Source organism: Xenopus tropicalis, chromosome 10, assembly GCF_000004195.4.
Source record: "Xenopus tropicalis strain Nigerian chromosome 10, UCB_Xtro_10.0, whole genome shotgun sequence".
NCBI lineage: Eukaryota > Metazoa > Chordata > Amphibia > Anura > Pipidae > Xenopus > Xenopus tropicalis.
This window is the reverse complement of record NC_030686.2, coordinates 35,677,875-35,693,469: the sequence shown is the minus strand read 5'-3', so window position 1 is coordinate 35,693,469 and position 15,595 is coordinate 35,677,875. Positions and strand designations below refer to the sequence as shown.

Sequence of the window (15,595 nt, the reverse complement as noted above, 5' to 3'; positions counted from 1 at the left end):
GGCCAGCTCTGACAGTGCACTGCCCAAGGCTGTTTGACCTCCGTCCTGATTTTCTTGGTAAAAGAGTCAATAAAGGAATAGGAATGCTCAGATTGGAACCCCATGGAACCAACCAACCTGAATTGGACCCCCTTTTTCCTTGCTGCTGATACAGTGGTTGGGGAGTTGTGTTCAAGCTGCCCCCTTAGCCCTTAGTTCTGCGGCTGACAGCTCCTTTTACCATTTTCAGCTGGAGGAGACGGGAGGCACAGGTTGGGGGGCGAGAGCAGCTGTGAGACTGCTTCTGCTGGCTCAGGGATTTGCTAAGCCAGAGGGGTAAGAAGACTGAAATGAACCTTACAGGCTGTTGTCATAGAGACCATTGATATGTCCTTCAAATAAAGGGAGCCAAAATCATCTGTTATGTTATAAAGTTATCCCTGCATGCTTTTTCACTAGCTCATTAAGGAAATAATGGCCTAAATCTAATTTTCATGCAATTTGTTTTTGTCACTTCTTGGGTGTATTGTCTCCTCTCAGATTCTGTAGGAGGTGTGTCTACAGGTGGGTGTGGAAAAAGGCCTATTACTTTGTGTGAGGCTTGCAAATATGCAGTATGCATATATTGCAATATGGCACCTCACTCCCATATGTATAAATACAAATATACAGAGAAGGAATGTTCTGCGCACAAAATAAGCTGTACCCTCATACTGTACTGTCTAAGGGAAACAATATGGCACCTCCCTCCCATATGTATAAATACAAATATACAGAGAAGGAATGTTCTGGGCACACAATAAGCTGTACCCTCATACTGTACTGTCTAAGGGAAACAATATGGCACCTCCCTCCCATATGTATAAATACAAATATACAGAGAAGGAATGTTCTGGGCACACAATAAGCTGTACCCTCATACTGTACTGTCTAAGGGAAACAATATGGCACCTCTCTCCCATATGTATAAATACAAATATACAGAGAAGGAATGTTCTGGGCACACAATAAGCTGTACCCTCATACTGTACTGTCTAAGGGAAACAATATGGCACCTCTCTCCCATATGTATAAATACAAATATACAGAGAAGGAATGTTCTGGGCACACAATAAGCTGTACCCTCATACTGTACTGTCTAAGGGATATTATATAAAATATATCAAACAAAAAAGTAATATGATGTTTCCATAGTGAATTAGCAGTGCATGTGTGTACAGGTACGTGTGCTTACTATGCAGACAATAAAATTACAGGATAAATTTCCCACCTACTTACAGCCGTGTAACAATCTGCAGTTAGACTGTATCTAGCTGTGATCTTCTGCTTTGTCGGTGTCGTGTTGCCATAGCAACTTGTTACTTCTGGGTAATTTCAAACCTGTTTTGACGTGGGTTGTACTGTCTCCTGGAATAATCCGGTGAGAAAAAAGGCAGTTAGTACTGAAAATACTCAAGGTGCAGTCTAATAAGTGCAAATAATATAAAAAAAACATACTTATCCTTGAGTATATATGAACCAACTCCATTCATGAATCAAAATTTTAAATTGCCTTAGCTGAGAGTCTGTTCCATATCTTCACTACTCAGTAACAAAGAGCTCTACCTATAATACCTCACAACAAAGCTGGCTATACACGCACCAATATAATCATACAAAACATAGTTTAGTGCAATTTTCTGACCGTGTGGGGGCTCCAAATTATTATCCTGTTAATTTTCATACCATGGAGAATTGTCATTTCGTTGATAGGACAGGTTGGGGTATCCCTGGGGGACCTACAATGAATTTCCAGGAAGTCACATTGATGTGACATTCATCTCCATTTGAATGGAGATTTAAAGGAATACTGTCAAGGCAAAACATGTTTTTCTTTTAAACCCATCAGTTAATAGAGCTTTTCCAGCAGAATCCTGCATTGTAATCTGTTTTTCTAAAACACAAATAGATTTTTGTTATATTTAATTTTGAAATTTCACATGGGGCTAGCCATATTCTTCATTTCCCAGGGCGCCACAGCCATGTGGCCTGTGCTCTGATAAACTTCAGTCACACTTTACTGCTGCGCTGCAAGTTGGAATGATATCCCCCCCCCGCCTCCCAGCAGCCAATCAGCAGAACAATGGGAAGGGAGCAAGATAGCAGCTCCGAGTAGGTATCAGAATAGCACTCATTAGTAAGAAATCCAAGTCCGGCTTGGGACTCCTCCAGTTACATGGGAGTAGGAGAAACAATAGGTTAGCTGAAAGCAGTTCTAATGTGTAGCGCTGGCTCCTTCTGAAAGCTCAGACTCAGGCACAATGCACTGAGATGGCGCCTACAGCAATATTACAGCTAAAAATAAATTTGTTGGTTATAGAATAGAACTGTAAATGGCAGAGTGAATTATTTGCTGTGTAAACAGTGTCATTTAGAAATGAAAAGTACCCCATAAAAATCACAACAGTATCCCATTATTGCAGTTTCCTCCAGTTTCAAGAACGTAGTTGAAATTTTCAATGGGTAGAAAATATGGATGAATTCTCCCTCCTTTTTGACCTTTAAAAAAAAAAAAGCAATTTTGGGGGCATATTGTGAAAAAGTGTGACTAAATGTCACATTTGATGAATTTTTACCAAAACAGGAAATGAACATTGAATTGATGGGCATGCGTGTCTTTACCATTTACGCCACTGTAAATGATAATAATCAAGAGTGCTAATACGGTTTTGCCAGATCCATATTATCTCAATAGTCAGAACCAGCAATACAGCAAGAATCAGGAACTGCTTACATATAAATCACACTATTACCATGAAATCAGTGCAAATGTTGAATGGATGGATAATGGGACATTGCATAGAATTATATTTCTTTCATTCTCAACATTTTATTTTTGGGTTTACATCCCCTTTAAGACCTGATCTTGCCATACTGCGCTTTTTTCTGCATACAGAATGTCCCTTAGGCTTGTGCACAGCCGTCTAGAGCCGGTGCTAGACTCACATGATCTGTCTCTCAAGCAGTGGGAATGTATAAAGAGGCCATGTCTGTGTCTCTCAAGCTGCCAGCCCTAGCGAGGCTCCTGCCTGTGTGGGATTTCAGTGTAAGGCAACCTCTGGCCTCTTGCTAAAGTACAACCTGCAGCCAAAAGCTGTCACACAGGGAGGGAGATCTAGTTTAGCTACATGCACGGGTCTGCAGGTTGCCCACTCTTGTAAGCAATACCCGTCCTTAACTATTTAAGGTGTGCAGGCAAAGCAAAAGCTTCATACTCCAACTGCAATCTTAGTCAGCCAGTGCCAGAGCCAGAGCAGAGCAGAATCTGCCTGGGGTGAACCAAAATTATGGATGCACAGAATCCGGTATTCGGGCAAGATTCTGCCTTTTTCAGCAGGATTAAAATTACATGACTTTTTATCACATAAAGTTGAAAAATCACGAAGGATTTTGGGGTTCAGCCGAACCATCGGTGCATCCCTACAGTCACAAGCACAATTTCTTGATGGGTACGCACTCCAGACACGGGTGCAGGCGGTTAAGAAATAGGTTTATTTGGTGTATCCCTAAAATAAATCAAAAGGGCAATTCCTTTCTGGGCTTAAAAACATATCAGTGTAGTTGGTCCAGATTAAAAACCTGAAATTGGTAATTTTGTCTGGCTCACCCATCACCCCAAAATGTGCCTTTTAAATAATATTTATATTTCAATTTTATATTATGTTCAGTTTTTAATTTATGTTGGGTAAGGATTTTTGTCTTCGTTGTCTTTCTCATCGTACTTGCTCTGAGTTAGCATCATTTAGCATTCCGACTACTACAGTGATGTAAACAGGGTTTGGAAAGGATCCATTGGGATGCTTTGTTATACAGATAGTTAGAATCTCAGCCATAAAGCAGGGCAGGACTGCTGCTTACAATGGGTATCAGATAGGATCTGTGCCACTGTGACAGAATGCTCTGTTATACAGATAGCTAGAATCTCAGCCATAAAGCAGGGCAGGACTGCTGCTTACGATCTGTGTCTCTGTGCATTGTTCTATAACAAACTTTATATATAGATTACAGTGTCCCTTTAAACACAGTTGCTGGTGAGACAGTATAATAAGGGGGTCAGTGAGCAGCAGGGTGTTAGGAATTACTTTTGGCAAGTGATTGGTGTATGCTAATGAGTGCATGCATGCCCAGTGACTTTGTGGGGTGCACAATGACAAGCGGCAGCAAGAGAGCCCGGACAAGGGGTGGGCAGATGAAGTACCTGCCTAGGGCCCCCACCATCGCATTCTAGGCAGATGCCTCCTTTGCCTAACCCTAGTTCCGGCCATGGTAACATTTCTAGGAAAAAGATGTGGTCTTTGGCCTCTGCGCCTGACTCAGTGACTCCTCATTCCCTGAACTGCAGAGGCCTTCGAAGGGAGTTAAACGGGATCTAAACTCTCCAAATAACAAGAATGAAAAAGAAATTGTTTTATTATCATTTTATTTCAGGCCCTTCTCCTAGTTCATCCAGTCTCTGATTCAAAAATGCTGTCTAGTTGCTAGGGTAAACCAGACACTAGTAACAAGATAGCTGCTGAAACTCCAAAATGGAATAAAAATGCTAATTCATTCAAACCTCCCCCCAAAAAACAAAGACCAATTGCAAATAATCTGAGAATATTACTGTGTACGTTATAATACAAGCACATTTAAAGGTGGACTGCACCACAAGTGTGTTATGTATTCACAGCCAAGAGCAATAATAATAATAATAATGCTAATAATAATGTACATTGGTCTGTGCTGTTCGACACCTGGAAAATATTCAGTCTGGAAAATGTGAGTTTGCCGAGCAGTCAGTGGTAGCGAGTTCCTGAGTCTGGAAGGGTTTTTTTCTCTGCTCTCTGGGCTCTGCAAATTGCAGTTGCTGTGGGTGTGTGTGTGTGCCTAGTGGTTTTCCCATCTGCAGAGCGCTCTGTGCAGTGCACCCACTAAAATTCCGCCTGTAGGAGTCGCCATGAGGCTCTGCAGCTTAATGAGCCTCCCATCCCCCCACACTGCAAGTCGAGCTGCTCCTGGTATCGGCCTGGCTAACTGGCAGAAGGGGCTTTCCAATGCAGCACTAGAAGCTGCGACAGATGAACACAGCACGGTATTTCCCCCCCACCACTATTTTATAGGCTTTCATTGCTGCTTTACATCAGTGCAGCCACTTGGTTGGTTGGACTCCTACTAAGAGTAGTTCTTTTGTTCCAATTAGCTCTTTGTTGTAGCCCCATATGAACCCAGAGGTGCTACTTACAATAAGGTGCTGATGGGTCCTGGTGTATGCTGAGCTCTTTATGGTTATTTTGTAAATTTATGCAAGCATCTATATTATTATATACAGTACTGCCAGCTCTATTCAGTAGTCTACGCTTGAGACTTGGCCAGTTGCAAGGGATCAACGCAGGGGTAGGGAGTAGTGATATGTGGGTTCGGGCTGAACCTTACTATGCCCCACTTATGTATCCAGGCATCACTATTTTTTAGATTGGCGCCTGCGTGCCCCGCCCATCATGACATCAGAGAAGGGCAGGCATTGATCTTCAGATATTAAGTCTTGGCAGGTTAGGCTGATGCCACACAAGGCGTTTTTACGCTGCGTATTTTCTAATTCTCTCGGCGGCTGAAAAACGCCCAATATCATCATCCATAGAAATAGCTTGAAAAGACTCAAAGCAAACCACACAATGTGGAAATACGCTAGAAAACGCCTTAGCACGGATTTTTCAAGCGTAGGCCGAAAAACGCCAGTATTTGCAAAGCAAGCTATTCCTATATATACGCAAAGGTAGCTGCCAGACCTAGCGGAAATACGGGGCGTGTTTTACTATTTTGCACTAATAGCACCATGGAAACGGGATTTGCTTACGTCACCAGTACTAGGCTGAAAAACGCCATAGTCAGGGGCTGTGTGGCTTGGGCAGCATTTTTAGGCTGAGAAAATACGCAGTGTAAAAACGCCTTTTTGTTGATCCTAGCCTACCTTTGCCCAATGGCATACATAAATCCTTTAGATTTATAAGATTTAGGCTAATGTCCAGCGGAGCATATTCTTGGCAAGCCGAAAAACACTTGCCGAGAATACTCCCTGCTACTGTAAAATCCTCCTACCTGCACCCGAAAGCATGGGATACGACTGGGTACAGGCACATGTAGCCGATAAATGCCGAAAATGCAAAGTCTCACATTTTTAGGTGGATATCGGCTACATGTGCCTGCACCCAGTCGTATTCCATGCTTTCGGGTGCAGGTACAGGTAAGAGGATTTTACAGTTGCGGGGTGTATTCTCGGAAAGCAAGGCGTTCCATGACCACATAAAAGCATGAGGCCAAAGGCCATGGAAAAGGGACTATATTATTTATAATACACAAATTACATCACTGAGCACCAATTATAATTGATGACATCACAGCACATTTATAAGAATATAATTTACAGGATATTCAGGGCTCTTGTGTATTACATAAATACATATACAATAAAAAATAGTTCACATCTTGTCTATGTGTATAATATCTGTTAGATTGTCATCAACCAGATGTTCTTCTTTCAGGAAACATTGGGAATAAAAAAAATATAATATCCCCAGTGACAAATGAGTCATTTTAGGAGCCATGGCTGCACGGCCACAGGGATTGGTCCATCCCTGGCACTTGGTAGTTAACACTTTAAGATTACACTGGTCGTCAGCAGTGATCAGAAAACGCATCAATTCGCTGCCGGGTTGGATTACGCCCTAGAGGCCGGCGCATTCTTCCAGTTTAGTAGCATGTGGGCACCAATTAATCGGGCCGGCTGGCAGCAGAAGGCATGAATAATGCAGGGAGCAGTATGGTGTGCTAAATATGGTTACACTGCAGGACGGTGCCACAGCAAAACAAGGCGATCGAGTTACAGAAAAACAAAAGTAAAGGCCATCTAGTAAATTTGGAAATTATCATGATATCTTCTGGTTTTATTTTTGCTAGAACATCTCATAGGAGAAATGCATGCCAGTCACTGTTACTAAAAAAATTGGCATGCAAGAAAACATAGCCAAAAAGGGCAGGGACAACAAAAATGCGAGCTTCTTCTGCACGCAAAGAATTTTGTACCATGACCTATATACACTGCTCAGATTTCAAAGGAAAGTCCTGATACTGCAGTGCAAGGCAAAATGTGAAGCAGCTCTGTCCAGTGGTGATGCCACCCATTAGGTCATGGCGCTAATGTGTTAGTTAACGGCGCCCCTCGGGGGCAGTGCTGATAGTCTTACCACTTGTTTATCTGGCTAGAGAACAGTGTTTTTTTTACTAGTCAGGTAGTTTTTGGGGTGCTACACCTGTCTGTATAAATGTGCGCTCTTGATACATCTACTGAAGCAAGCTGGAATAGAGAAAGTGTGAAAGGTCTTTGTTATTAGCTGTAAGTGTTATAGTAGACTTCTTTGGTTCTAGAAAGGGCAAGGTTGAGGGATGTTTGTAAAGACTCCTTGTTGTTACCCTTTTCACAGATTTTCTTACTCCTTACACTTCCTCAAGGTTTTCCCTACTCAAGGAGCAAGCACATCCTTTCTACAAAGCTCCATCCCTCCAGCTCCAGTTGAGCTGCTCCTTTCTAAACCAGCTTCATCTCTGCTTTATTTAGCTCTGCAACCACTGGAAGATTCTCAACTCATCCTCCTCACACACTACCTATTCCCAACGTCTTCTGAGTTAGCTGGCCACAATTCTGATGCCCTTACCCCATCCCATTCATACTAAATGTTTTCCTATCTGCAGCTTTTACCACATTTCTACTATTTTCACCCCAACTCTTCTATCTTTCCTTCTTCTGTTGTTTTTACCCCATCTCACAATAGAATGCCCATTTACATGTTTTGAGATACCAGAATAAAATTTGTGTAAAATTTGAGAGAATGTTAAGAAAATAGGTTGGGAGCAATTTGGATCACAGAGGGGTAAAACACAAAAGAACACCCCAATGCATGTACAAATTAATTAATCCACTATTTACAGGAGAAGCCAGGGCAAGGCAACAACATTCAGTGAGGATAAATGCATTTTTAGAAAACCTGCCTACATTTTACTGCCACAATTTTCTAAATTTAGGGGCTCAATTTAGAGTCAAATGTACTCCCAACCTTGCCATGGGCTCTATAGATTTCTTTTAATGACATTTTAATACAACCTACAGTCATGTTGTGTATTGAAAATGTGGGCTGACTTCTGTAGATCCTCAGAGCCGTCCCTGTTGTTACCTACAGCTTGGCCTTATCCTCCCATTTTTACTTAGGCCAGACCGGTTACTGTTTTCCTTTTCCCCTATGCCCCGATTTGTTCTTCTTTATTCTCACCTACAGCCTGGCCAATTTCTCTTTGTTCTAACTTATGTTAAAGCAAAAATCGCAGTTTTCTCAGCAAATAACAAGTCAGGCAGTGTCACCAGCAGTCACTCATAAGGGGATGCTTTTTTGACAGATTCCATATTTTAACCATGTACATTAGGAATGTCCACCATGTGATTGCTGTGGTATAATTGAGCTAGAGGTCAAAAACAGCTAGAAAATGGCAGGTTGGACATTTCTTCAATTACATAATTATATTTCCCCTTAGATTTGGTCCCTCAAGCATCGCAGTAACTTATATCTAACCATTTCTCATAGATTCAGTATTATAGCTATAGGGATATTAGATTCAAAAACAGATAAAGGTCTAATGGAAGGTCTGAAAAAAAAGTGCTGATTTTGTTTGATCAGTTGATGGGAGTGCAACTTGCATTGATTCATGGCTGGATAAATGAATTCATCACAGGGGATTTTTTTTTTTTTAAACAAATGGAAGGGATTTACTGGAAGGGATTACCCAAAAATCCCCCGCAACAAGATCTGTTTTGTATGAGTGGAACAATCAGTTACTACGTTGCTGATATACCATTAGTGTTCTCATCACATGTTCAGAAGATAAGTTAACTTTCTGGTAAGACTGCAGAGAAGTGAATTTGGTGTCAAAATACTTGAATGCAATTGTAATTAGATTATTTTAATGGCATTTCAATGACTTTGACCCATTATTGGAAGAATATGTTAGTTATTCTATCATTTTTTATTGTTCTACTGTACAGCACTGCGTACATGAGTAGCATTTTATAAATATATACATCCATGAGAAGTTCATAGGAAACGACAGATTTTGCCATATTGAAGAACATAGTTAGAATCATGTTTTGTGTTAACGCTTCAAAGTCTTTAGTAAAAGGAAGAAGATGAGAAGGAAGTGATTGGAGAGAGGATGAGAATTAATTTGGAAAGTGGGTCTGAGGTTTCTGGTGGCCCCTGATTCCCCAGTTTGGTAGCAGTTAGAGGTGGCTGTGAGTGGCAGCTCTGTCATGGCAGTGGTCACCTGGGCAACGTAGACTTTACAGCTATGGCGCTACAAAAAATGTAATTGAAAACGTCATACAAAATAAGCATGAATATAACCGTATATGTAAGAGTACTCCTGAACCCGGCCAAACCAGCAGTACAGCCATTAGCCCAATCATTTCCTAGTTGAGTGTTTTCTTCAAAGCAGCAGTGGGCATCTAGGTTGTCTGGTTGGTGAGGGCATCACTGTGAGCTGCTTGCCCTGTCTGTGCACACTACATCTTAGGGTGAAATGGAGTAGTGTCCTTTGCCATAGCAGCATGTGGGACCTCAAGATTATCATTTTGTCTTTGTATAAAGAGGTGCAGATGTGTCCGGTTACCAAATTAAATGGCTTGTAGATGATGAGATACAAGAACCTTGGATTTCCTTATTTCAGCTTTTGATAACTAAAGATGTGACTAACCAGAATATGTATTGCTTACTCTTGCTTTATTCCCCATGCTTTAGAAAACTGGGCCAAAAAAGCAGCATACATATGAACTTCCAAAGATGTACAGGACAGAAGACTACTTTCCTACCACTTCTACCCATCCAAAAAACCCCACGTGAAACAATCCACGGGTCAAAAAAAAAAAAACCAAGTCAACAAGGAAGGACAGACAGTGGTGGATTGGAACATAAACATGGAAGAACCTTTATTTTTTATAATGTGAAATATCACAACTGTGGGCAGAACTAAATGTGCCGTGAACTGGTCCCAGCTTTCAGGTAAAATATATTCAGAATACGGTGCCACCTAACTGCTAGCTCCAGCAGCAGAAGGGGACATTCCCATGGAAAGCAATCTCCTGGACTTGAAACCATCAATCCAACCACTTTTTGGACCATTGATATACTACTAAGTTTAATTTGAAATGAGCGCAGGCAACACCGTGTCATGGCAGGCCAGTACTACTAGGTTTAATAGCAGTAGCCTCACATACTAAGTTAAGTGAGTGAGTTAGTTAGTGAGTGAGCCTTTATGTTATCCACCTCTGGTATGTGCCAGTAGAACTCTGTTTAGGGAAGAATTCTACATTAGTATGTCCTTAAAAATTCCATTGTGACACCTTAAACTAAAATTTCTTTTCTTCTAAACTCAGTGCATGATGATGGGTGCCAGGAGTTTTATCTCAGCAACTAAAAGGCTACAGGTTGGCCAAGAGTCCAAGTGCTACTGTCTCCATCCAGCCCTTTTCCTACCTGTATCTACAACAAGGCCCCTAAGGAGATCTTTTTTTATGTGTCTTTAAAAAATATGTATTTCTCAGTTGTTCAAGGGTCAGCTCCCCAAGCTATGTCCATATAACTTGTTTCCATAGTAAGTAGGAGTATGAGAACTGCCTACCAGGCAACATATCTGGATGCCCAAAGTTTTGCAGCGAGCGTCCTTCCTATAAGGCAATCTATATTAACTCCCAAACACCTGCAACCTCAATTACTGCCTAGAATAATTAGTTAACCTACAGTCTCTGGTTAGGGCTTCAGGACTTATTCCTAATAAAATAAAACGCAGAAACCATGACATTCTATGAGAAGTCTCTGTTTTAGTCGTCTTTTTTTTGTTTGGGTCAAAAGAAAATCTAATGTCAGCAGGTGTAGTATCTGCAAATGCCTCTGATTCTACATTGGCCACGGTTGCCCAAACATTACAATTTCTTTTCAAACACCAGGCAAAGAAAATTCTGCCACTGCTACCTTCTCTAAGTTTACTAATGGGAAACCAGAAGTGTAGATCACCTAATTGTTCATTATCCAGCCATTCAGGCTCATTAGGCAGATAATAGCCAAGCTAAGCTGTGTATTGCCACCTTAATTCTTAACCCATTAGGGCATCGGTGGTAGGTAATAGCAGCTCTTTTACTACTAGATTGCACATTGCGGTCTTTCTATACCATCTCCGGCACATACTACTTATCTGTGTGTTGTGGACTGGGCTGAGTTGCAGAACGTCACGAAAGACTGATTATTCTTGTTTGCCTGGTAAAGGATAAATAGCCAAGTTTGTTACTTTGAAGTTAAATTAACCCCATAGTATAGTTGGGGGGGGGGGGGGGGAGGGTTTAACTGAAGATTCTATGCCAGAACACACATTGCCCTACCTGAAACCCAAAAACACATAGAAGAACTTAAGCTATTGAAGGATCTACTGGCATCTTTGGAAACAATGTCTCCAACTATCACCAAGACATTTCAGGATAGTGTTACTATGGCTATCACGTGCACTGCGCCATCAATTAGCACTATTTATCCTATCCAAATACAAAATTAAAAACCCTTCTACAACTCCCAGCATGTGATTAAGTCTATTGAAGCAATGGAAAGAGCAATGCTGGGCATGTTTGCCACTCATGGTGTGTAGTCATGAGAACAGTGTCATTTAATTGGCCCTATAAAGCTTGCGCTCAGCTATCAGCAGTACTTTAGACAGATAGAAGGTATGAACATTACCATAGCAACATATTCTTCTTTGTCAAAAAATATAAATACATTTAGCTTATTTGCTTACTCGTCTAAGTAAAGGTAAAATTATTTTTTTTTTTTACTACATGAGCTGGAAATTTTAGTGTTCATGGAATACATTTATCTTTAGCGGAAATGCTTTTAAGGTTTATTGATATAATAAAATAGATTGATATGTTTCAGCGGGAGCAGCCCTAGTGATTGACCAGCATACACTTTACAGTGCCTTATAGCACTTTCGTGCTCTCTAGGTCGTCAGTAGATTTATTGCAAAGGGGCCCTTCGAAAATTACCAGGCAGATTTACCAGGCAACTGCGACTTTTCCTCTGCAAAGTTTTGCACAAAAATGAGCTAATGGATACATTTACTCATACCTAGAGACCATATAATCTGGATTTAAGGACATTAAAATGAGGAATACAGAGCTGACACTCTTACCTTGCTTGCAAGTATCTATCGCTATCTAGAAAATGAATCATGTTCTCAAAAGGCCTAATAGGTCCTGCCTGGTGAAAAGAAAATAGGATACAGTTAAATCTGAACTGTGCTATGAAGGTGACATTTTCTTGCCAATAAGGAGCAAAGGGGGGGGGGTGTTGCTGTTTTATTGTCAAAATGGGAGGCAGCCAGGCAAGCCCCCAGGCTTTTGGAAAGATGCCGATTGGTGCATCCATGGGATAGGGAAGGGAACAGCTGTGGAGATATGCAGACACTGCTTTCCAATGCATTGGCTCCCAGGATATCAGGGGAAAGCACTCGTTCTGGCATATGGCACTGTGGCTCAGGGCGAGTATGCAAAATCTAAAAAAAAAAAAAAATCCTTGTTTCCTTGGCAACACTGTGCTATTCTGCCTCTGGCTTTGTACCACACAATGAGGATCACTTTAGCTATAACACTAGATACACACACCACACACAGAAACAATACGCGCTTGTAGCAGTCATTTCAGGAAGTTATCAGTGGGTGGTGCATTTTTATTTGCAGAATATAAAAGCTCATAGTTGTAAGTGGTGCCCTAGCACTCCAACACATGGAATCTGAATGAAAACGGGGAAGCATCAAAGGGCTGCTGCTAAAACCTACCCCACCCCTGGTTGATCATTAGCCCTTGGACCAAACTGCACGTGGGTGGCCAAAATGACAACCTCACCAAACAATTGGTCACTTTTCATTAATGCCTATATGTAATGCCAGGCTTGAATCAAAAATATGCTCAACGTTTCCTTTTGAAAGGGGAATTCCGGCTTCCAAAGAAAAATTTGAAAAATTTGAATTTGAAACACACATCACTGTAATATGTTCCTTTAAAAAATGAATACCATTTTTATATACTAAAATGCAGCTGCAAAGCAGTTCCTCTCTTTCTGCATCATTGGCAAACCTGGCAGGGGAGGAGGGACTAAAACACTGATGTTACAAATTGTGACAACTTCTGTACAGCTTACAGACTGCATGCAGGAACTACATAACCCACAATGCATTGCAGCGTTAAGTTACTTTCCTTTTTGACATCACTTGTACAGGGAATTGGGAGATGCAGGCTGAAGACAGGACATTTTTCCCATCGGCTCGTTGATGCGGTCCCCAGAACAACTTTGCCTATGCTCGTCATTATAATTCCATTGTTTGGATCGAATTAGCCTGGATTCTCCCGATATCGCCCCCACCCGTAGGTGGGGGGTATCGGGAGAAGATCCGCTCGCTTGACGACATCGTCGCGGCGACGTCTATGGGCACCTTCAGTTAACTGCATATTTTTCAACTGATTTTTATTGCAAAGTTGCTTGAAATGATGTTCACTTTTCAAATTGTGTTTGGGTGGAGTTCCCCTTTAATTTGAAAAACAATTCACTATTTTTCCCTGATACAATTGTAAATGATCATTCTGCTCTTACTGCTCAGAGACATAACGAACTCTGTATGACGAGTCCCACACTTCCCCTAATTGCTGCCTGTGTGTCAGGCTAACACCTAGGTGTTTATTATCCTATTACGTGACTTTCTCCTCCCTCGACTGCTCTGAAGATCAAGCCGAAACTGCAAGTGCTCCTACGTACTGCTTGATACAGTATAGAATGGAAACTACAGTTTTGTTTCATAAATCAGGCAGAATGCCTTTCCAATACAAGTCCTATTTCTGGGCATATGGTCAATATCTGTATATTGCTCTTTTAAATTTGCTTTTTATCTAAATAAATATTAGGACTGTCATTGCTACCTACACGCTTCTAAACAAAACAGACACATTCAGCATTAATAACACTATGTAGTTTAGGGGTTATCAATGGCACAGACTTTCAGTCTGTATAGCTACATCTCAGAGCCTGCTACTAATTTTCTTGCAGGGGATGGAGCATAAACCCGCCAATCACAAAAAACAAATGCAGTACAGCCTATAAGACCCGTCAATGATCTTATAATAAGTGTCCCAAGTAAGCCACCGTACAACTCAAAATAAATCTGTATATTTTTAATGCAAGTATATTATACACTTTCGTGGGAGGGGCCATCAACGGGAACATCATCCTGCCAACAATACAAACTTATCTGGCATACAAAACAGTATTCTTTCAACATTAATGCACATAAAACAAAAGATTTTTTTAGCTTTATTACTGGACAATGGCAGCTGTCAATATAAACCAATCAGCAATTAGTATTCAACGGTCTACTGCAAGCAAAAGTGCTAATTGGTTGCTATGGGAAACTGCACTGGTTTAATCCCCTTTGATTCTAAATTAACTTTCCCTGATGCATAGCCCTTGTACAAAAGTGCAGCTTTCCTAGACTCGATATCCGCGTCTTTACTCCCTTCCTACTGCACCGGGGCAGCAGTCAAGTTTCAGTATGTGGAGCCCATGACGCTAGGAATCTGCAGAACAAACAACTACACGGTACCTAAAGCACAATCCTTTATACAACAGAGACAACAATTGAAAAGTGAAAGTTGCATAATATACAGTTATCTTTAAGAGTTGTTTAAAGAAACAGGACTTATATGTGAAAACCCTTTATCCAGAAGGCTCTGAATTATGGGAAGGCTATTCCCCTTACAGTCCATTTTAAGCAAATAATTCTAAATTCTAAAAACAAAAAGCCTATATTCTATGGACAGGTAGGGGATCCCTTATCCGGAAAGTTTCTACACTTGGATCTGATCACCAATATGATTTTTTGGCCTTGCATAAAGGAAGAAAGTGCTCTAAATATACTGATTGTCTCTCTGTAGTTGGCGCAATACCCAGAGCACAGAGAATAAAGGTGGCTATATGGGCACAAACGGGCCTGAAAGTGGGAAAGACTTATTTTTCTGTTGGATCGGGTGCCGCATCGGCTTGTTAATGCAGTCCCTGAACCAACCGCATCTATACCCGTAGCTCTAATCTGATTGTTCGGCCCCAGGGTGATCACCTACCCGTTGGTGGCAATATAGGGAGAAGATCTGCTCGCTAAGCGGATGTTACTGTGTATGGCCACCTTTAGAGCCCCACGCCAAACCAATTTTTGAAACCCGACGTGCATTTCTACCCGTTTGGACCCACTACCCAACCTACAACTGACTGACCCCCATTAAAAAGTGATGCTGCTGCAAACCAGAAGTGGCATCAGAAGTGGGTGGGGTAGAAAGAAAAAAAAAATGTAAGAAATGTTAAAGGAGTAAAATATAAATATAACATAATAAATATAGATAAGGCCCACAACCTGCATACGGAAACCTACCCGCAACCAGCAAGGTACCCACTTTTCTTGCAGATAACCTGC

General features: G+C 41.2%; 1 protein-coding gene across 1 annotated transcript in view; it reads left to right on the top strand.

Annotated features, from left to right (window-relative positions):
• The window catches only part of bcas4 (breast carcinoma amplified sequence 4), a 28,951-nt gene extending 16,938 nt beyond the window's left edge, over positions 1-12,013 (top strand). Inside the window, exon 5 of the mRNA XM_002933170.5 lies at positions 9,837-12,013. Coding sequence (XP_002933216.2) covers positions 9,837-9,938 — 102 coding nt within the window. The 3' untranslated portion in view covers positions 9,939-12,013. The remainder of the gene's footprint in view (positions 1-9,836) is intronic.
• The last annotated feature ends 3,582 nt before the right edge of the window (positions 12,014-15,595 follow it).